At 45.9% G+C, this 21562-nt stretch overlaps 1 protein-coding gene across 2 annotated transcripts; it reads left to right on the top strand.

Annotated features, from left to right (window-relative positions):
• Nucleotides 1–634: 634 nt before the first annotated feature.
• Nucleotides 635–19897, top strand: LOC129708482 (monocyte to macrophage differentiation factor-like). 2 transcript variants are annotated; one of them, XM_055654302.1, is made up of 7 exons: nt 635–744; nt 9983–10064; nt 12507–12667; nt 13549–13623; nt 14254–14355; nt 15328–15397; nt 17416–19897. In XM_055654302.1, exons 1-7 carry the CDS (start codon nt 644–646, stop codon nt 17617–17619), a joined length of 795 nt encoding a protein of 264 aa, XP_055510277.1. In that variant the 5' UTR covers nt 635–643; the 3' UTR covers nt 17620–19897. The 2 variants fall into 2 exon arrangements, with proteins under 2 accessions (XP_055510277.1, XP_055510278.1); XM_055654303.1 differs by lacking the exon at nt 635–744 and adding an exon at nt 3027–3170.
• The last annotated feature ends 1665 nt before the right edge of the window (nt 19898–21562 follow it).

Here is a 21562-nt window from a genome sequence, read left to right as displayed (position 1 = left end):
GGGTAGCCACGGCTCCTTTACCAACAGAGCTAGCGGCCACGGCTCCTTTACCAACATGGTGGGCGGGCAGCCTCTGCTCCTTTACCAACAAAGCTAGCGGCCACGGCTCCTTTACCAACATGGTGGGCGGGCAGCCACGGCTCCTTTACCAACATGGTGGGCGGGTAGCTAGCGGCCACGGCTCCTTTACCAACATGGTGGGCGGGTAGCCACGGCTCCATTACCAACATGGCTAGGGCGGGCAGCCTCTGCGGGCAGCCTCTGCTCCTTTACCAACATGGTGGGCGGGTAGCCACGGCTCCTTTACCAACATGGTGGGCGGGTAGCCACGGCTCCTTTACCAACAGAGCTAGCGGCCACGGCTCCTTTACCAACATGGTGGGCGGACAGCCACAGAGCTAGCGGCCACGGCTCCTTTACCAACATGGTGGGCGGGCAGCCACAGCTCCTTTACCAACATGGTGGGCGGGTAGCCACGGCTCCTTTACCAACAGAGCTAGCGGCCACGGCTCCTTTACCAACATGGTGGGCGGCGGGAACGCGCTTTTGCCGTTGTTCGCGCGCAGTGACAGTTGCCGCGCACGCTCAGTGCCCTGCACGGGCACGGGAGCTGCGCAGGCGCGCCCGCTACCTTGCAGTGGACATGCGCAGTGGTGCGGGGGCAGCGCCGGGCGGCGGCGGCGGGGAACGCAACGGCCGGGCTGCGGTCGCCATGGGCTACCTAAACCCACTGGCACACATCAGGTAGCGCTCACCCTTGCGTGGCTGCGAGTACCACATCTAACTGTGCAGCGGGCGGAGAGGGGAAGTAGTGTGATCTGTGGTGGGAGAGGGGAAGGGGAGTTAGATCTGTAATGGAAGAGGGGAAGTGGTGATCTGTAGTGAATGGGAGTGATCTGTATGGAGAGAGGGGAGGGAGAATGACCAGTGGTGGGAGAAAAAGGGGTGAAATAGTCAGGAGGGGGTATCTGTTGTGAAGGGAGATATGAATGATCTGCAGTTGAGGGTGGATTGGAATAGGAGAAGAATGATGTGGTTTGTTGGAAGTTTGAGTATAAAGTCGTGGACAAAAGCAAATATCCTATACAGGATCTTTGGACAAAAGGAGGCGGTTGGTCAAGAAGACCTGAGACCATCTGGGATGACAGTTTTTCACTTGATTGGCATTGTATTCACCAGCAACAATGATTGGCAGGAGTGGCGGGTGAAAGATTGTTTACAGTCAAACTACTTGCTGTTTCCAGCATAACTTGTTTTATTTCTGATTTCCTGCTTCTGTGGATTTTTTTTCCTTTTTAATTGTGCAAACAAACAGGTGCAGAAGTAGACCAGAGTGACCAGCAAAAGTGATCTGCCATTTAGTAAAATCATACCGGATCAACATTCCAAACAAGACCCCTCTCTTCTCTATACCCCTTGACTCCCTTGTAGTTTTAAATGTATTATCATCCATGTCTTAAATATATCCCGTAACTCTCCCTCTACATTCCATGGGTTGAGAATTTCAAAGATTCAGAATGCTCCGAGTAAAACAATCATCTTCATCTCTGCCTGCAGTGAGCGCCCTTTGAGAAATGATGACCCCTAGTTCAAATGCCCACACTGATGAGTCGATCTTTTCAGCATCGTTCCTGTCAGTCCTTCTCAGTAAATAATATACACATATACTTTCTTCCCTTGAAGCAGGTACACTAACAACATTTAAACGACACTTGACAGGCAAATGGTTAAGAGCGAGGTTCATAGGGATATGGGCCTACTGTGGACTAATGGGATGAGCTTAGATGACCATCTTAGCCGACATGGGTCAGTTGGGCCATGGGACCTTTTGCCATGCTGCATTAGTATATGACAGTATGTTTAAATAAATTCGGCTCTGATTCATCGAATCTCCAGCGAGTAAAGGTCCAGCATTCTCAACCCTTCATCATGTGTCAGCTCAACCTCCCAGCATTCAACCTAGTGAATGTTTTCTAGTCTACCTCCAATGTAAGTACACACCTTTTAAGTATGCCATGAGGAGTAACTCCTTGGTCAATTCGTCTCCCTCCGTAACTCCTTGGTCAATTTGTCTTCCTCCGTAACTCCTTGGTCAATTTGTCCCTTCCCACCCAAACCACCCCCTCCACTGGTACTTTCCCTTGCAACCGCAGGAAATGCTACACATGTTGCTTTACCTCCCCCCTCAACTCCATCCAAGGCCCCAAGCAGTCTTTCCAGGTGAGGCAGAGGTTCACCTGCAACTCCTCCAACCTCATCTATTGCATCCGCTGCTCTAGGTGTCAACTGCTCTACATCAGTGAGACCAGGCGCAGGTTTGGCGATCACTTCGCCCAACACCTCTGCACAGTTTGCATTAACCAACCTGATCTCCCGGTGGCTCAGCACTTCAACTCCCCCTCCCATTCCAAATCAGACCTTTCTGTCCTGGGCTTCCTCCATGGCCAGAGTGAGTCCCACCGCAAATTGGAGGAACAGCACCTTATATTTCGCTTGGGTAGTTTACACCCCAGCGGTATGAACACTGACTTCTCCAATTTCAGGTAGTCCTTGCATTCTCTGCATCCTTGCAGTCCTCCTTCCCCTCCCCTTCCCAGCTGTCCCACAGCCTACTGTCTCTGCCTCGTCCTTTCTTCTTCCCGCCCCCACCCCCACATCAGTCCGAAGAAGGGTCTCGACCCGAAACGTCACCTATTCCTTCGCTCCGTAGATGCTGCCTCACCCGCTGAGTTTCTCCAGTATTTTTGTCCACCTTTTAAGTGTGCGGTATGTTGTGTGTTGTATCTTGTTGAGCTGACTATCTTAGTGAGGCAACGTCAATGCCAAAGTCTGACAGTCCACGCAATGAAAGCAGAGCATTGTTCCGATCTGTCACAGTTTGCATTGTCTATGAGTGTCCTGACATTCCAGGTCCCAAACTTCATATTGTAGATTGGACATTTCTATGTGATTTATTTTAAAATAGGGTTAATGTTGCACATCAGTAACCACGTGGGCTTCACAGATCAAGGTCCTTATGCAGTGGCAAGAGAGCTCAAAGTGATAGGAGACCTGGCCCTGCACTGATGGACAAAAGGAATGAGGGACGAGAGTAGAGGAGATCACAGTGGTGTTGGACGGTGTGAACATAATTGAAGAAAAGTGTGGAATAATACACGCAAAATTATGAGGTAAAATTTGTTCAAAAACCTGGGAGATAGGATGACAATTACAGGTGAGATGATGACTGAAGTATTCTGAAGAGGCTTATATAGTAGGGAATGGTAGAGCTGTGAGAAAATAGTAAATATTATATAAGATGTTCGTCCACTACAGATCCTCTCCGGGTTAAAATGCCCAACTTGCAACACCTTGTTTATTGAGAGCACCAGCAGGATGAATAGAGATTAATTTGCGAGGTGGATTGTTTAGTTTACTTTAGTTTTTAGTTTAGTTTAAATACAAGAATTTCAGTTTAGCAAAGTTAGTTAGCAAAGAATTTAACTGTAACATAAAGTATTCAATTCAATAAAGTATTCAATACAGCATAGAAACAGGACCTTTGGCCTACTGAATCCACGTCAACTATTGATCGCCCATTCACAGTAGTTACATAATCCACTTTCTTATCTACTCACAATTTTACAGGGGTCAATTAACTGACAAACCCGCATGTCTTTGGGATGTGGGAGGAAACCGGAGCACCCGGAGGAAATCCACACAATCACTGTGAGAACTTGCAAACTTCACGCACGCAGCATCTAAGTTCAGGATCAAACCAGGGTCTCTGCAGGGTGAAGCAATAGCTCTACCAGCTGTGGCACTATACCGCCTTTTGTCACTATAATAATGTCATGTCGATCAAGGAGAAAAAAGACACAGGATTCTTGTTAGGATTAAATATTTAAATCTAAGAACATTGTTGTATAATTAACTATTTAATTTACAAGAAGAATGGAATCTCTTTAGCAAAAAAACCTTATCTTAAGTAATCAATGATGGTGAGAAAAATCATAACCAATACTTAATATACTGAAGATAGACACAAACTGCTGGAGTAACTCAGCGGGTCAGGCAGCATCTCTGGATAAAAAGGATGGGTGACACTTAATATACAATTTGTTTCATTTTAAATGCCACTGCTGGTGTTTCCTTTGAACAATGACTGAAATCCCTTGTGCATAGATTGTTTCTGTCAACAAAAGCCTTAATTAGTGCCAGAGGGACAGTTTATTTAACACTGCAAGTTTGTGTCTTGCGCACAAACCACTCAGGGAGATCTCATCACTGACAACATGCAAAGAAGATGGTTGCACCATGTGCACAGGATAGAATGAATAACTCTATTGGCCAAGTATGTTCACATACAAGGAATTTGCCTTGGTGCTCCGCTCGCAAGTGACAACATGACATACAGTGATAGTTAGGAATGACATTTAAAACATTAAACATTAATATAAAACATTATTGATTAAACATGTGAATACCTGATACCAGAGCAAAAAGCGGCTACAGAATTTTGGTTATTGAGTAGAGCTACTACTCGCGGAAAACAAGCTGTTTTTATGTCTGGCTGTGGCAGCTTTGAACTCAAAGAGTTTGTGCCAGGGTGAGAGAGTCAGAGATGATCTTACCCGCTCGCTTCCTGGCCCTTGCAGTGTACAGTTCATCAATGGAGGGAAGGTTGCAGCCAACAACCTTCTCAGCTGGTCAGACCATTCGCTGCAGCCTCCGGGTGTCGTGCTTGGTGGCTGAGCCAAACCAGACCATGATGGAGAAGGTGAGAACAGACTCTATGATGACCATATAGAATTGGACCATCATTGTGGCAGATTGAGAAAATCTGGTGGAGACCTGGTGTGCCAATTAACAACCTCTCTGTCATACCACAAGGCAAATGTTGAATGTTGCTGAAAACCTGATGAATGCCTGTATACACTGCTAATGAATGCTTGAAGCATATCCTCTGGAATTTCTGACCCTTGACGTTGGGTAGTCTGAATTAGAGGGTGGGCTGATGGAGTACAGTGACAAAGTCAAAATTAATTGGGTTGGTTCAGGCTGAGCATTGTTCCCTGAGTTGCTGTTGTCAAATGATTTTTTTTTCTTTTGCAAGTGATGTCTGTGAGTTGTGGAGTTCCCACTCCAAGTACAGTGCAAGCCACCTGAGAGATATCAGCCACTGTTTGCTGTCCGCCATTGGTGTCAAACTGCAACATTTTATTTTCTCTTTTTTTTTCAAATGTACCCCTTTGAAAAGCTATTGATCTCATACCGCCTATACAGTGCCCTCCATAATGTTTGGGGACTATGTATAAACACAGCTGTAATTTCTACATGTATAAAAATGGCCTATTAAAATCTGACAATGTGCACTTTAACCACGTGATCTTTTCTATTACAAATCTCAAATTGTGGTGTACAGAGGCAAATAAATAAATGATGGGTCTTTGTCCCAAACATTATGGAGAGCACTGTATGTGGCTCAGACTCCAATTAATCTGATAATTACTCTTGTTAAGTCCCTTGTGACATTTGCTCCACTAAAGGAGATGCATTAATGCAAGTTTTGTGGGAAAGAAATCGTTGCTCTGCTACTTTGGGTCTCAGCTGTGTTTCAAACTGTAGCACACTAAATCTTTTTATAGGTGGTTGTTAGGATCAAGTCTAATTCCAGAGGCTCAGAAGCAAAACAAAAATCAGAATGGTATAACAATTAGGAACAGGCATAGCCCATTCAGCCCCACGAGGCTCATGGCTGATTTTATTACCATCTCAACTCCGCGTTCCTGCCTACTTTTATTAACTTTGCCCTGTTCCCCCATGCTTATCAAAAGTCTAACTACCATTGCCTCAAAGCTATTCAAAGACACTGTTACAACCATCCTTTGAGGAAGAGTTTCAAGCGTGGTTGTAACTCAACCTTTATTTCTGTCTTCCTAGTGATCTTTATTTCAGTGATCCCTAGTTCTAGAATCTCCCACAAGAGGAATTATCCTCTCCATATCTATGTCACAAGCTAATGAGAAGCTTGGCTGACAGTCCGGACAGTAATGATGGAATGGAGGCTTCTCTATGCCGAACCAGGCCTACCTACCCAGTCATGTGGTTCTCAACTGATTATTGGGTGAAGACACAAGGAACTGCAGATGCTGAAATCTTGATCAAAATACAAATTGCTGTGGTAGCTCAGCAGATCAGGCAGCTTCTGTGGAGGGAAGGGATGGGTGTCCCCTCCATTCCTATCCATTCCCTCCACAGATGCTGCCTGATCCTCTGAGTTACTCCAGCATTTGTGTTTTACTGATAATTAGGTGGCCTTGTATTCATTATTTGAAATTGCATTATTAATTAACAAACTACTGAAGAATGCGGCGACTGTGGCGGGCAATGATGCTCCCAGCCCCACTGAGTTACTCCAGCAGTTTTTCACTCAGGATTCCAGCATCTGCAGTTTCTTGTGTCTACATTGTTAATCATTTGCTTCCAGATATATTTCCAGTCTCCCATGGTTTTCATTGCACAGTGCTTCCTGGAAAGAAAATAATGTATTTATATTTTGTAAAGCAGCTACAGCTCGCAAGGCTAGTATTTATTTCCTGACCTTATTGTCCTTAAGTGATGTTGAACTGCAGCAATTCTCGTGTTGAAGTTACTCTCACTAGGCTGTTGGTGTACACAGTCCCAGCCTATTCAAGGGACAGCGAGTTATTTCCAAGTGTGCCTTGGGCCTCTTTGCAGCAGTATTGCCAAGCACGAGCAGCCCTTGTACTCCTTGAGGGTACTAATTACAGGTTTACAGGTGCTGTAGTGTACACACAGGCACGTAACTGCAGTGCAATTTGCAATTGGCAAACACTGCTGACCCTGTGTGCCAACAGTGGAGGGCGTGAATGTTTTGTATGCATGAGGTAGTTGTACTGTTTATGTGTACACAGAGGTTCGAACATATTTAACAGTCTACAGTGCTTGTTATATAAGGGGTGGGCTAGAGGTTCACTCTGATTTATGTTAACTCTGGTCCTCAGTTATCTGTGTCTGTATTAGACAGCATGTGCAGAGACTTAGTGTTTCACGTTAATGATCTTACATATTTTGCTTACTAGATAGTTGGGCCTTACTTGTTGAGGGAGTCACAAGTAGTCAACTGTTCTAATTATTAGCCCGGTGTCTGAGCTGCAGCTCTGCGAATCGCTGTTTTGTCTCTCAGTTAACAATAATGTAATTCTGTTCCAAAGTCGTCTTGCTGAGTCTCATTGTCTGTAACTCCTTTTCGTCTAGCCCACAGCTAACAATGGTTTGTTTCCTTTATCACGTTACTTTTTTGCATCTTTCATTAATTTGTTCTATATCTCTCTATATCACCGTCTATATCTCTTGTTTCCCTTTCCCCTGACTCTCAGTCTGAAGAAGGGTCTCGACCCGAAAAATCACCTATTCCTTTTCACCAGAGATGCTGCCTGTCCCGCTGAGTTACTCCAGCTTTTTGTGTCTATCTTCGGTTTAATCCAGCATCTGCAGTTCCTTCCTACACACACTCCAAAGACGTACAGGTATGTAGGTTAATTGGCTTGGTGTATGTGTAAATTGTCCCTGGTATGTGTAGGATAGTGTTAATGTGCGGGGACCGCTGGTCAGTGCGGACTCAGTGGGCCGAACGGCCTGTTTCCGTGCTGAATCTCTAAAACTAAAAACTAAAACATCATTCTTTATTGTGTAAGAAGGAACTGCAGATGCTGGTTTAAACCGAACATAGACTCAAAAAGCTGGAGTAACTCATTCCTTCTCTCCAGAGATGCTGCCTGTCCCGCTGAATTACTCCAGCATTTTGTGTCTATCATCATTCTTTATCAGTTGATTTGGATAAATTCTTGAATTCCCACATTTCTTGCATGGTCATCCATTGTAAAATACCTGTCAATTTATTTAGTTTAATTAGCTGTTATTATTGGTGCAGAGGTTCATGTTTCATCAGTTATGATGGAAAGACAACAAACTTTACTATTTGAGAGAATTGAATCTGAAGAAGGGTCCTGAACCAAAGCGTCACCCATCCTTTTTCTCCTGAGATGCTGCCTGATACGCTGTTACGCCAGCACTTTATGTCTATCTTTACCATTTGATGCTGTAACTGTACTGCCACACCTTCAATATCCTGAACGGTGAGGGACGTCATTCATCACATGCAACAAAGTGCTGGAGGATCTCAGCGGATTAGGCAGCATTTGTGGAGGGAATGGACAGACGGCATTTCAGGTCAGGATCTTTCTTCAGTTCCCCCAGCATTTGTGTTGTCATTGCCCATCTCTTGTATCTCCATTCATCGCTTTTAGTAGGTGTCATAGGTTTTATCTAATTATGACCTGTCCCTCTCAGTACTTCCTTTCAAACTTACTTGTCATAACCTCCAAATTAACAAATTTCAGATTTACAGTTGTTTATTTTTATTTTTTTAATTGTCTCGATTTTTTAGTATCTCTCCTGTCCTTTTGCTGTGAAGCCCATTTGCCCCCTCAGTGAGGATTTGTTAAAATAGTTTAAATTGCAATTCAAAGTGGGATTTTCCTGGCATATTCGTGACTGAATATTTATCCTCAGATGCCTGAATACTTCAATGAATGTTCTGGAATTTGCTTCTTGGGCATCATTAATAAAATCACTTAATGGAAATTTTGGTCAGTGTTTTGTTGCAGGCAATTGGATAACTTTGTGAAAATCTTCAGTGTTTATGTTAGACTAGTCTTGTGACAACATGCAGAACTGGTATCTGAGAGACTGAACTTGTTGCTGTGATTGTGTTTGGAGCTGTTGTTGCACAAATGTTAACTCAGCAGTCACGCAATCCCTGCAGCACGTAAATAGATGACAAAACCTGAAAGCACCTCCTACTCCCAGTAAGAATGCTGTGCAGTGATGATGTGTGATACAGAAAGAGGTAGAGAGGTCCTGGCTGCTAATCTTGATACACACTGCACCAACAACTTCTTTATGTCCCAACTTGGGTAATGCTATTAAAAATGGTGCCTCGCCTGCAAAAAGAATTAGCTAAATCTCAGCTACATAAGCTATCATCAGGCTATCATCAGGCATCTTTAGTTTTCTAGTTAAAACATTAAACAGTGCAACATAGGAAAGGTCCTTCGGCCCATAATGTCTGTGCTGACTGTGATGCCAAATTAAACTGTCAATCTACCTGTCCATGAGCTATATCTTAGTTTAGTTTAGAGATACAGCCGGGAACAGGCCCTCGGCCCACCGAGTCCGCACTGATCAGCGATCCCCGCATATTAACTCCATCCTACACACACTAGGGACAATTTTACATTTATACTAAGCCAATTAACCTACAAACCTGTACGGCTTTGGAGTGTGGGAGGAAATCAAAGATCTCGGAGAAAACCCACGTGGTCACGGAGAGAACGTACAAACGTACATACAACACCGTAGTTGGGATCGAACCCAGGTCTCTGATGCTGTAAGGTGGCAACTCTACCGCTGCGCCACTGTGCCGTGACCTCGTTGTTCCCTTCCTGTTCCTATATGTCTAAAAGCTGCTTAAATGCTGCTATTGTATCTGCTTCTACCTCCTCTCCAGCAGTATAGTCTACGCACTCACCACTCTGTGTAAAAGCATTGCCATGTAAAACTCCTTGATTCTTTTCCTCTCTCACCTGCTGTTTCTCCACCCATATTTCCAATTGATCTATATCCTGCTGAAATCTGGAGATATACTCTGCTGTGGGTAAAATTATGTTGGTTTTCATTGATTGAACTTGACTTGACTTGACTTGACTTGAGTTCAAGGCACATATTTGCCACTGAAAGAATGATTATACTTAATGAAAAAAAATAATTTGATTCAAGGCCATTCACAGTATTGCCGAGCACAAAAAGGCCTGTGAAGCGTCTTCAAAGTGAAATCAATATTGGGTAATATAGAAATATGCCAGCCAATTTTAGCACAGTTAACTGGCGCTGAATTAATGAGATCTTTTCTTTGTAGGTTTATGAATAACAGACCTCCAGCTAATTCCCGGTATCAGCCCACTGCGTACGAACATGCTGCAAACTGCTATACACACGCAGTAAGTACTCCCTCTTCTGCCTGGCCTTTTCCTTGGGGAGAGGAGAGGTGGGCATGAACATTTCTGTTTGAGATGAACAGAATAGCCCATCTTTATAAGCCACTTATGTTTGAGGAAAAACTCAGACTTCAGTTCCTTGAGTACAGCCAACCTCAGCCAGCCTGCATGAGCATCCTGGGCACTAATGGGTTGTTGCTTCAGGTTGCTGGCTCCAAATCTAGTATTAATAAATTAGTATTAACATCAGCTCAAAGGCTCTGTGAATGTTTGGCATTTTCTCCTCAGAGGCTGAGTATGCTCAGTTGGAAAGTACGGGAATTTTTGAATATTGAGAGATTCAAAAGATATGGGGATCTGGTGGGAAGGAGAAGTTAAGGGGATAAATCATGATACTGAATGGCAGTGTACTCCATCTCCTGTGTCAGAATGCAGACATCTTTCCTTGCTGTGGTAGCAGTCTTGTTTACAAAACATTGTATCTCCTAACTACACATATTTGCTTCTCGTGTCTTTTTGTTTTTTTTTAAACATTTTAATAGAGAAGGAATTGTGCTTGTATAGTGCTTTACGCCAAGCAAGTGGTAAATGGGTTATTCCAGAAAGCATTTGAAGTTTAATGAGAAATTGTTGGAGTAACGTTTTGCATGAGGGCCTGAATGGTACAGCTCTGTAATATGGATAATATTGTGGCGGTAATATTGAAAAAGTTACTTTTATAACAATCAAACAGGTTCGCTTCTTAATACGCAGACAACTCACAATATGGTTGGTAGACCAGTTCAAAACTTTACTTATTATCGGCCGATGGAAGTGGCTAGGAAAACCCCAGTCAAGTGAGCAATACAGATACTTAGTTGTCCTCAGTCCACTTCTCCGAACAACAGAATTACATCGTATTATATAGTGTTTTTTTGTCACCTTAGCACATTCCACAAACATTAGTCCTGGTCAGAGGTACAGAGAATACAGGTTACTACAGGATATGTCACATCAAAGGCATCTTGTCATATGGTACAAGGATTTTACATATCATAGGCATCGGACATTTGGCACAAGATATCTTACATATTAAAGGCATCGGTCATTTGTCAGTACCCCTTACTGGGATTAATCTGGGCTTCCTGTCTCGTCAAATGGTAGACAAATGTTATAGTCATTCATTATCTCAATACACAGCAACCTGAGGCAAGCCTAGACTTGTCTTTCTGTATTAATCTACTGGAGAAAAGCCTGATTTGAGACTAAATATAAGTTGTAAGCTGGCCCAGGAATCCATTTAATATATTCTTATATTTTTAACATAATTCAGCCTTATCAATATAACTGAAGCCTTGAATTGGCCAAAAGGCAGAAACTGAAACACTGAGCTGACCAGGCAATGGTGTTGGAGAGGGAGCCTGAGTTAACGTGTTCCATCCTAAACCTGTCCGGAAAATTGGAAGATGAAAGAATGTTACTAAGCCAGCAGAGAGAAGGTTTGGGACAAGGAAATAATAAAAAGCTGATCGATAGAAAGCTGTGATTAACTAACACAATCACTGATGGTGTGGGACAAATTTAGGACAAACTAACGGGTCAGCAAAGATGGTCAAAGATGGTCATGACAGCTGATGAGCAGGAGCATTATATATTTTGGTAACAAAAACCTGAAACATGCAGCAATTTGTGAAGCAATGGAGGTGAAGGCTAACTGCATTTTGTTGCAAGAAAGTTTAATTAAGCAAATGCCTCAATTTTTACAATTCCAGCAGCCCCCTCCTAAACCAAGGTGCATGCGTTCACGCACACACACACGGACGTGCACATGATGTCCTATCCTCTGTCAGCTCTGTCAGTTTTTGTCTGCAGCACCTTGTAATATTTTACCATGTTAAAAGTTCTTTATGAATTCATATTTTTGAAATGTTTCTCCATTAGTTAACCCAACTTAAAGTATGACAGTGATCGGGTGTGGACTAGATGCTTCATCCTTGTCCAGTCTAAGCATTTCTAGCCACCATTTACGGTGGGTGTTTGGAGTCACAAGAGGCTGTCCATGGAATCTGTAGCAAATTAGGCAGAGCTGCTGGAGGAACTCAGCGGGTCAGTGTACTGTACATATACTGACTTCATCCCGATAACAGTCCAGATAAAGGGTCTCCACCCAAAGTATCTATTGTCCATTTGCCTCCACAGTTACTGAGTCCCTCCGGCTGCTCTCCTTGCTGTGCTGCAGCGAGTGCATAATTGATTTGAGCTGAACCTTATACCTCTCATGCAAACATTGTGCAGTTTCCTGCTCAGGTAGCTGAAGTTGAAGCTGAAGACTGCAGTTTAGCTGAAACCCAGTACCTACAATCACCTCCCTTGGGAGAAGCCAAAAACCCTGCTCCAAGGGCAAAGGTAGCCATTAGAGATGTTGGAAGTCATCAAAGTGCTGAGCTGATTGTGTTTTCTTTTCAGTTTCTCATTGTGCCAGCGATTGTGGGCAGCACATTGCTTCACAGGCTGTCAGATGACCAATGGGAGAAGGTGACAGCTTGGATGTACGGCCTGGGGCTTTGTGCACTCTTCATCGTTTCCACCTTTTTCCACATTATTGCGTGGAAGAAGAGCCACTTGAGGTAGGGTTTGCTAACATTGTCCACTTTACCCAAGGGGTCAGTGTTTGTGTGTTGTCACAGAGCCCGTGGCTGGGAGTTAGAACAGTCACTGACTGGATGAAGCACCAGAGCAGATAATGCCCTCCATGTTAGTAGGAAGTTTTGTGGGTCACCAGGAGAAGCAGGTCTACCACATTTCCCTTAACACAAAGGGGTGCCATACAGTCATCCAGGAAATGCAGGCCCACCATGGCAATGCCCGTCAATAGGTAACCATTTTATTAATTCAATATACCAGTACTTGGTTTCTAGCCTCCACTTGGCAAGTCAAGTGCTCATCTAGATTATTTTGTGTATGTCTTGCCTTTATTAGTCCTTAGTGCTTTAGTTCACTTTTATCAGGGTTAATTTCCATCTGCCATTACTCAGCTCACCTCCCAAGTAATTGGCAGCATCCTGTATCTGTCGTAGAGTCATACAGCAAGCAGAAGGTAGTTGAGGCAGTTCATTGGCTATATTTAAGAGGGAGTTATCTGTCGTGGCTAGTCAGGGGGTACAGCAAGGGAATCAGACATATTGAATGGCGGTTCGAAGGGCCGAATGGCCTACTCCTGCCCTAATTTCTATGTTTCTATGAAACAGACCCTTCGGCCCAACATGTCCATGCCAACCAAGAAAAAGATTCTGCACTTTCATTCACCCAATCTATTCCATAATTTTATACAAATTTATCAAATCGCTCTTCAGCCTCCTGCTCCAAGAAAGTCTGAGACTGCTCTTACTACCCCCTCACCCTTTACCCTTCCTCCCCTCAACCCCCACCTCCCCTCCATGCACCCTGTCCCCAGGACACAACTGACCTGAAGAGGATTGTTCATGACTTTTTTTTGTCCTATTGACAGAACGATGGAACAGTGCTTCCACATGTGTGATAGAATTGTCATCTACTTTTTCATCGCATCTTCCTATGCACCATGGTGAGTGTTTCTCAAGTTTATATGATCTTTCCATTCAGTTGGAGCTTGGAGAGGTGGCACAGACATGACTGGACACATAGTCAGCCACAGTGCAGCTGAATGAATCCTGCACACCTTGGCTCTTAAGGAAAGGTTGAGACCTAAAGATGCCACCTTTGGCACGTTAAGGTGCAGTCCCAAGTGACTGAAGAGCTGGAGTACACAACTTTCCCCTCATTGTGACTTCTCGGTGTTGACAGGCTGGTGACTGCTGAGACTAACAGCTGATGTGGTACACTTGAAGTGTTCGGATATGGATGCATAAAGTTGCATTTGCACTCGGAGCTGAGTTAGCTGCAGAGGCAATCCAGTTATCACAGTGCGTCTGATCAAGAGGCTGAAGTCAACAGTGGGCTGGTTCCTCTCTGCTCAGGAAAGGAATGAGTTTAACTCTCATGTTTCTCACAGATGCAACGTTCTATTGTAACTTCTGGGTGAGGAACAGTCATCACTATCCGGTATTAGAGGGCTGTAATAACTGATAGCTCCACAGATTGTGCTGTCAAAGCGGACATGAACAGTCAACCCTCATCATCCACTGTGCAATGTTAAACACATTCTGTCTGAGGTACCTTGTTATATATTTTGCAGGTTAAATCTCCGGGAGCTCGGGCCCCTGGCTTCCCACATGCGTTGGTTCATTTGGATCATGGCAGCTGCTGGCACCATCTATGTCTTTTTGTTCCATGAACAGTAAGTAACTTCTCAATAAAGTATTGAGCAACCTGGACCAACTGGTCAGCTTGACCAGCTGGCAGTCCATGGACCAGCTGGCAGTCCATCAGCTTGACCAGCTGGCAGCCCATCAGCTTGACCAGCTGGCAGCCCATCAGCTTGACCAGCTGGCACTCCATCAGCTTGACCAGCTGGAACTCCATCAGCTTGACCAGCTGGCAGCCCATCAGCTTGACCAGCTGGCAGCCCATCAGCTTGACCAGCTGGAACTCCATCAGCTTGACCAGTTGGCAGCCCATCAGCTTGACCAGCTGGCAGTCCATCAGCTTGACCAGCTGGCAGCTCATCAGCTTGACCAGCTGGAACTGACCAGCTGGCAGTCCATCAGCTTGACCAGCTGGCAGTCCCATGACCAGCTGGCAATCCATCCAGCACATCGGATGCCCTGCAACGACTAGCAATCCTCTGCTGCAGCATCTCTCTGACCTCCATCACTGAGGACAAGAGAACACTAACAACTTCACATCCCCTCATAATCTCACTCACTCTGTCTTAGAAATAACACTTCCTTCCTCATTGCTGCGTCTAAACCCTGGAAATAACTACCCAATAACACATGGATACTTTAACCAGACAGATTTTGGTGGTTCACCATCGCATTGTCAAGAGTGATCAGTGATGGACAATAAATAAGAACACAGTCTGGTGGGAAACTCAACAAACTAGGCAGCATCTGCAGACCTGAACGCTCAATCCACAGATGCTGCCTGACCAGCTGAACATTTTCTGCTTTCCTGTCACATTTCGAGCATCTGTACTTTGCTAGTGCGTGTGAAATAAACTGTTGCCCCATCAACAACTCACATCGATAGAACGAGCATTTAAAATGAAGCACTTCTCTGCCCATTAGTATGGATTGTGTCAGTACTGATGAACGTGCAAAGTTTGATGCGTATGGTTTACAAGACCATTTATGTTTCTTTTTCACAGGTATAAGATTATTGAGCTACTGTTTTACTTGACAATGGGCTTTTCTCCAGCTGTGGTGGTAGCATCAATGGTAGGTGGCACAAATAATTCTCTCACGTACTGTATGTGTGATTCACTAGCTCCAACACTTCAAGGTTAATTGCCCTCCCTGGGCATAAAACATTGTTAGTGTTAGGAACAATAAATTACTATAGCTTCGACTGGCACATGCAGAGCTGCCGTGTAGTACGGAATCTCCGTATTTTGTACGGAAATGCGATAAGAATACGGATGGACGTATTTGCTTTGTAAAATACGGATTTTTTTTTAATCGCCCCGACTTCCTGTTTCATCTTGCTGCTTAAAAAATGCAAGGATATAAAAAGTCATACTGTAACTCTAAAAATTATAGCAGATTAAATCTATTAGTATTTTAAATTTCAAATCTGGATGATTATTTTTGTAAGCTTTGATCTGCCTGTCCCGCTACAGGTTTAAACAGCGCTGTCAGTTTAGTGCTATGGGTTCTAATTATAGTGCTACCAGCTGGAACGCTATTGCCTTTACACATAGCGCTATGCCCACAGCGCTATAGGTCACAGACATCCTGCGAGGGAGGAGAGGGAGAAGGTGAGAGGGAGGGAGGAGGAAAAAAGGAAGAAGAGAGGGAGGAAGGGAGAGGGAGGGAAAGAGAGGAAGGGAGGGAGGGAGAGGGAGGGAGGGAGAGGGCGGCTTCCAAAATGGCTTCTACATCATCATCTGGTGCTAAAAGCAGGAAGCAGCCGTTCAAACAGAAGTATACAAAGAGATGGCAATGAATGCATTGTTAAGTAAGGTGCGTAGAAGACATGTCATCTGGTAGCAAAGTTGTGCATTCTTGTACTCTTACATGGGTATGACATAAAAAAAACATTTTTTTCACCAAAATGGCACCACGTAAAAATACTGATTTCTTCAGCAAAATACAGATTTTCAGGTACTAGAATACTGAACTGCTCTGACAAAACTTGGCAGCTCTGTACATGTGCAACCTCCACAACTCAATGCCTCTGGATTGCCCCATCAGGCTGCCTGCACTTCACACAGATCCCTTTAGTTAATTTCTAAGTTAATACCGTGTGGAAACTGGCCCTTCGGCCCAGCTCGTCCATGCCAACAAAGATGTTTGCCTGCGTCTGTCCCATATTCCTCTAATTTATAGATTACATATGTTTAAGAAAGAACTGCAGATGCTGGAAAAATCGAAGGTAGATGAAAATGCTGGAGGAACTCAGCGGGTGAGGCAGCATCTATGGAGAGAAGGAATAGGCGACATTTTGGGTCGAGACCCTTCTTCAGGCAGATCAATCTCGACCCGAAACGTCGCCTATTCCTTCTCTCCATAAATGCTGCCTCACCCGCTGAGTTCCTCTAGCATTTTTGTCTACCTACTGATTACATATGTTCAACATCAACGTTATATATTCACAGGGTAGTTAACCCTTATGTTGGTGATCGTACTGATCTTTCTTTCCCACACTTCATGGGTTGTTATTAGCAAGAATGTTTCCATGGTAACAGTTACGGTATAAGTCAATGAAGTCATGTTGGAGTGGGCAAAGATAGACACAAAATGTTGGAATAACCTAGCGGGTCAGACTGAAGAAGGGTTCCAACCCGAAATATCACCTATCCATGTTCTCCAGAGATGCTGCCTGACCCGCTGAGTTACTCCAGCACTCTGAAACGTCACCTATCCATGTTCTCCAGAGATGCTGCCTGACCCGCTGAGTTACTCCAGCACTCTGTGAAATGTCACCTATCCATGTTCTCCAGAGATGCTGCCTGACCCGCTGAGTTACTCCAGCACTCTGTCAAACGTCACCTATCCATGTTCTCCACAGATGCTGCCTGACCCGCTGAGTTACTCCAGCATTCTGAAACGTCACCTATCCATGTTCTCCAAACGTCACCTATCCATATTCTCCACAGATGCTGCCTGACCCGCTAAGTTACTCCAGCACTCTGTGTGGATCTTTGGTATAAAGCAGTATCTGCAGTTGCATTTTATAACGTTAGTATAAATGTTGCAGTGGGTTTGGGTTAATATTGCCCTCTTTCCCTGTACAGCCGAACACTGATGGCATCCAGGAGTTGATGTGGGGCGGCATGCTGTATTGTCTGGGAGTGGTGTTCTTCAAAAGTGACGGCATCATTCCTTTTGCCCACGCCATCTGGCACATCTTCGTCGCCTTGGCTGCAGCAGTGCACTACTACGCCATCTGGAAGTACCTGTACCGGAGCACTGCCTCGGCTGTGTGGAAGGACTTCTGAGCTGCAGCCGGCCCTTGTGCTGCAGTGGATGTTTGGTGGCACAGGCCAGTGAAGAGCAGGAGGCAACAGCTTTGCTCCACAAGAGTTGAGTCGACCGACCTCCAGCTGCGAATGAACACAATGCCGTTCTCTGGAGCCTGTGGAGAGATTGAGACAGTGATGAGGTGGGGAGGTAGGGGTGGGCTTGGGGAGGGATGCTGTGGGCTTGCTTTTCAGATCATTCTTCTGAATCCAAAACCTTGTGTCTTCCTCCCGGCGCCCACTCCTCACGCACCTCAGCAACACGCTGGAATTACAAGACATCAGCGCGACCATGTGACTAACTCCATGTCAGCTGTGCTGTGTTGGTGTTTGTGTTTTGGGAAAGTGAAGCACAGTTTAGAATAATTGCAAGGTGGAGTGAGTGGCTGAACAGAAACCAGGGTATTTTTTATGTAACTTAGTGACTTATGGGCATTATACAATTTGACGAACCTCCACTGGACATCAAACTGATACATTCCAGTTTAGTGTGGCATTTATACCTCGCCTTTCATCAGAAAACCTCCGATTTGCCCAGTTGTTGGGGAAGGGCTTTGGGTTCTTCTTTTCCGTACATGTTTGCTGCTGTTGAACTAATTCTGCATTTCTGCGAGCACTTTGTGCCGCCTGGAGTGGTGAAGGGAACATATTTTTGGGAATCTGTCTCACGTGACAAGGGGGTTGTGCGAGTCTACGGCAACAGTATTGTAGTTTGTGTTCTGCTTGTTCCAGCGACAGGCTGCTGGTGAGGAACGCAACAAAAGCACTTTTGTTCTGGTTAAGCCGCTGCCAGTGGCTGCTGATGGGCCAGTGGGTTAGCTGGCATCGCTGGAGTGTGGAGCAGGAGAGATTCTGATTACCTCATTTTGTAACCAGGCAGTAACCTGTCGTTGCTCCCTGACAAGCCTCTCGCATTGCCCTCTGCATTTTATACGGATACCAGGTTGGGCAGCCCAGTCTGTCACCCCTGGTTCCCCATCCATCCCCACCCCACCTCCAAAACACTATGTTAAACTTAAAGAATTAATGGTTTACATTTTATGAAAACTTTGTCCAATTCGGTGAAAGTATTTTTTATATGTAGCCAACGGATTTTTCAAAAGTGGCTCTTTCTAAATTGAACTAGGGTAGCAAGTTGGGCTGGCATGATATTCCGGACCAAATCCAGGGCTCCTGCTATTGGCCTTCTCCCACCGCATCCTAGCAAGAAGAATGCCTGAATTACTCCCCGTCTGCTGTGTAGGTGACCAGTCTGGTGCAGGCACATTGGGCCAGCACTGAAGGCTGCTATCTTCACAGCAGAATCTGTTCACCATTCACGCTGGAACCTGGAGTCTCTGGCACCACTTGGATTGCACATCTGTCCTCAATGGGTGAGCTTAGAGAGGGCAGGATTGCAACTGGTGAGTCCACCAGCAGAGTGAACCACAATACCGTTCTAGTGTCACTGCTCCGACATGTGCCAAATACCTCAATGGTTGTGTTTAGATTTCAAAGGTGCTTTTTCTCATCAAAACTGAAATCCAGGTGGTATTTTTAATAAGCTGCCCGCTGTGAAATGACTGAGCTTGACTTTGTGGCAGGGGGGCAGATGTGGGCAGTTGGGGAATAACCAGACATTTCTCTCCAGGAGAGCATGGGTAATAGCACTTTAGTAATGTGGACTGTTGGGGGTGTGAGCGGAATCTGGTCGCTGGTGGGGGTCATAATTAAGGCTTACGTTGCTTTAGCAGCTTAATACTAAATGATGGAACACACCAAGTGTTCCAGGGACTCAGCTTGAGAGGTAACTGGGAGACAGCAAGATATTCTTACCTGGAAAGTGTCAGTTTCCTAACAGGATGCAAGTAATGGGGCACACAGGATAAAAGCATGAGTCCAGGGCATCACTACGACCCTGTCAGGCTGTGTATGTGAGATGTGACCGAGTCGCGGCCTTTTGCCCAGTGTGTGCTCTCACTGGCTGAGCACCAACCACAAGAGCAAATCATTCCCCTCACATGTTTCTGTCTGCTTGCTGCCGGGCTTGAGTGAGTAGCTGGTTCCCATGGCTCACACACTGGTGCTGGGCCTAGCCTTGGCTCACTCACTGGTGCTGGGCCTAGCCTTGGCTCACTCACTGGTGCTGGGCTCGAGTGAGTAGCTGGTTCCCTTGGCTCACTCACTGATGCTGGGCCTAGCCTTGGCTCACACACTGGTGCTGGGCCTAGCCTTGGCTCACACACTGGTGCTGGGCCTAGCCTTGGCTCACACACTGGTGGGGCAGATGTGGGCAGTCATGGGGGTGCTGGGCCTAGGGCTCACTCAGTGATGCTGGGCCTAACGAGACTTTCACACACCAGGAGCTGGGCTTTAGTAATTGGCTCACACACTGTTGGGGGGCCTAGCCTTGGCTCACTCACTGATGCTGGGCCTAGCCTTGGCTCACTCACTGATGCTGGGCCTAGCCTTGGCTCACTCACTGGTGCTGCCTTGCCTAGCCTTGGCTCACTCACTGGTGCTGGGCCTAGCCTTGGCTCACTCACTGGTGCTGGGCCTAGCCTTGGCTCACTCACTGGTGCTGGGCCTAGCCTTGGCTCACACACTGGTGCTGGGGCCTAGCCTTGCTCACACACTGGTGCTGGGCCTAGCCTCTCACACACTGGTGCTGGGCACCTTGGCTCACACACTGGTGCAAATCCTAGCCTTCCTCACTCACATGTGCTGGGCCTAGCCTTGTCTCACTCACTGCCTGGGCTAGCCTTGGTCACTCAGGTGCTGGGCCCTTGGCTCACTCACTGGTGCTGGGCCTAGCCTTGGCTCCTTGGTGCTCACTCACTGGTGCTGGGCCTAGCCTTGGCTGGGTCTGGGTCATTGGCTAGCCTGGGTCAGGCTGGGTCTGGGTCATTGGCTAGCCTGGGTCAGGCTGGGTCTGGGTCATTGGCTAGCCTGGGTCAGGCTGGGTCTGGGTCATTGGCCAGGCTGGGTCTGGGTCATTGGTTAGCCTGGGTCTGGCTATGTGACTGATGTGTGGGGGGAGCCAGCCACTGTGTCTGTCACAACTGGCTACGTATTGGTGAACAGCCGGGCTGGCCAATACTTTTGTGAAGTTGCTGAGATGTCGGCTCCTGATCTGTGCTCTTGTTTTAACCAGGGTTTGGCTGTATACAAATTTCTTTTCTAAAGGCTATGATTTCTGTGGGTGTCTATATTGGTTATGCCAGGTTTTGGAGCCAGGGTATCTTTAACTTATTTTATATTCCTGATCCAGATGCTGTGATCATCAACTGTGAATAGATTGCTACGTTTACAGGCAATGGCTGCTGTACGCAGTGGCTGTGTACAGTGGGCTGTTGCTGCTGATGGACACTTTGTCGACTTGACTAGTTGTTGTAGCTGGTCAGAGAATGCCTGAGCATCTGTGGTGTTGCTGGTGCTGCTCATGTTGTGCCCATGGGCTTTCACACAGAGGGTGTGCTGTGGACTGCTGCTGTACCATGTCCCTCTATGCAGTTGATTGAAGGTGGTGTGCAATAGCAGAAGTTGTATAAAATCTGATCTTGTGCTGCAACAGCTGTGTATGCAGTGCTCCTGGAGCACCCTTCCTGTAGAGATAAGTGGGATTCATGCTACGACCTGTGTGATCCTTCTCTGCCCTTCCACCTCAGCAGCATGTCGTCTCATCTGCTGCCATTTGGAAAACTGAATGCTTTGTGAGCCTGGACTTTCCCCATGGCTGACCAGCGGTTAGTGCTGGGGCTGGCCTGTCCAGTTGGCTGTGCCTTACACCTCTAGCATGCTCCATGTTAATGCACTGTGTACTGCTCCTATGGTGCAGACACACGGTCGGTCCTCTGGATCTGACACTGCACTGAGACCACTGCTGGCAATCAGCACCAGCCAGCCAGCGTGCGTGTGGCACCACTCTTGCCTCGCCCACATT

This window comes from Leucoraja erinacea, chromosome 23 (genome assembly GCF_028641065.1).
Source record: "Leucoraja erinacea ecotype New England chromosome 23, Leri_hhj_1, whole genome shotgun sequence".
NCBI lineage: Eukaryota > Metazoa > Chordata > Chondrichthyes > Rajiformes > Rajidae > Leucoraja > Leucoraja erinaceus.
Note: the sequence above shows the minus strand (reverse complement) of the source record. Positions and strands in the feature narration are given on the sequence as shown.

Bases quoted from the DNA above. Each gene is read 5' to 3' on its own strand.
- LOC129708482 (XM_055654302.1), top strand. From the start codon at position 644: ATGCGCAGTGGTGCGGGGGCAGCGCCGGGCGGCGGCGGCGGGGAACGC. The intron at 12,668-13,548 runs GTAGGGTTTGCT...TCCTATTGACAG, and splicing joins TGGAAGAAGAGCCACTTGAG to AACGATGGAACAGTGCTTCC. The intron at 14,356-15,327 runs GTAAGTAACTTC...TCTTTTTCACAG, and splicing joins GTCTTTTTGTTCCATGAACA to GTATAAGATTATTGAGCTAC.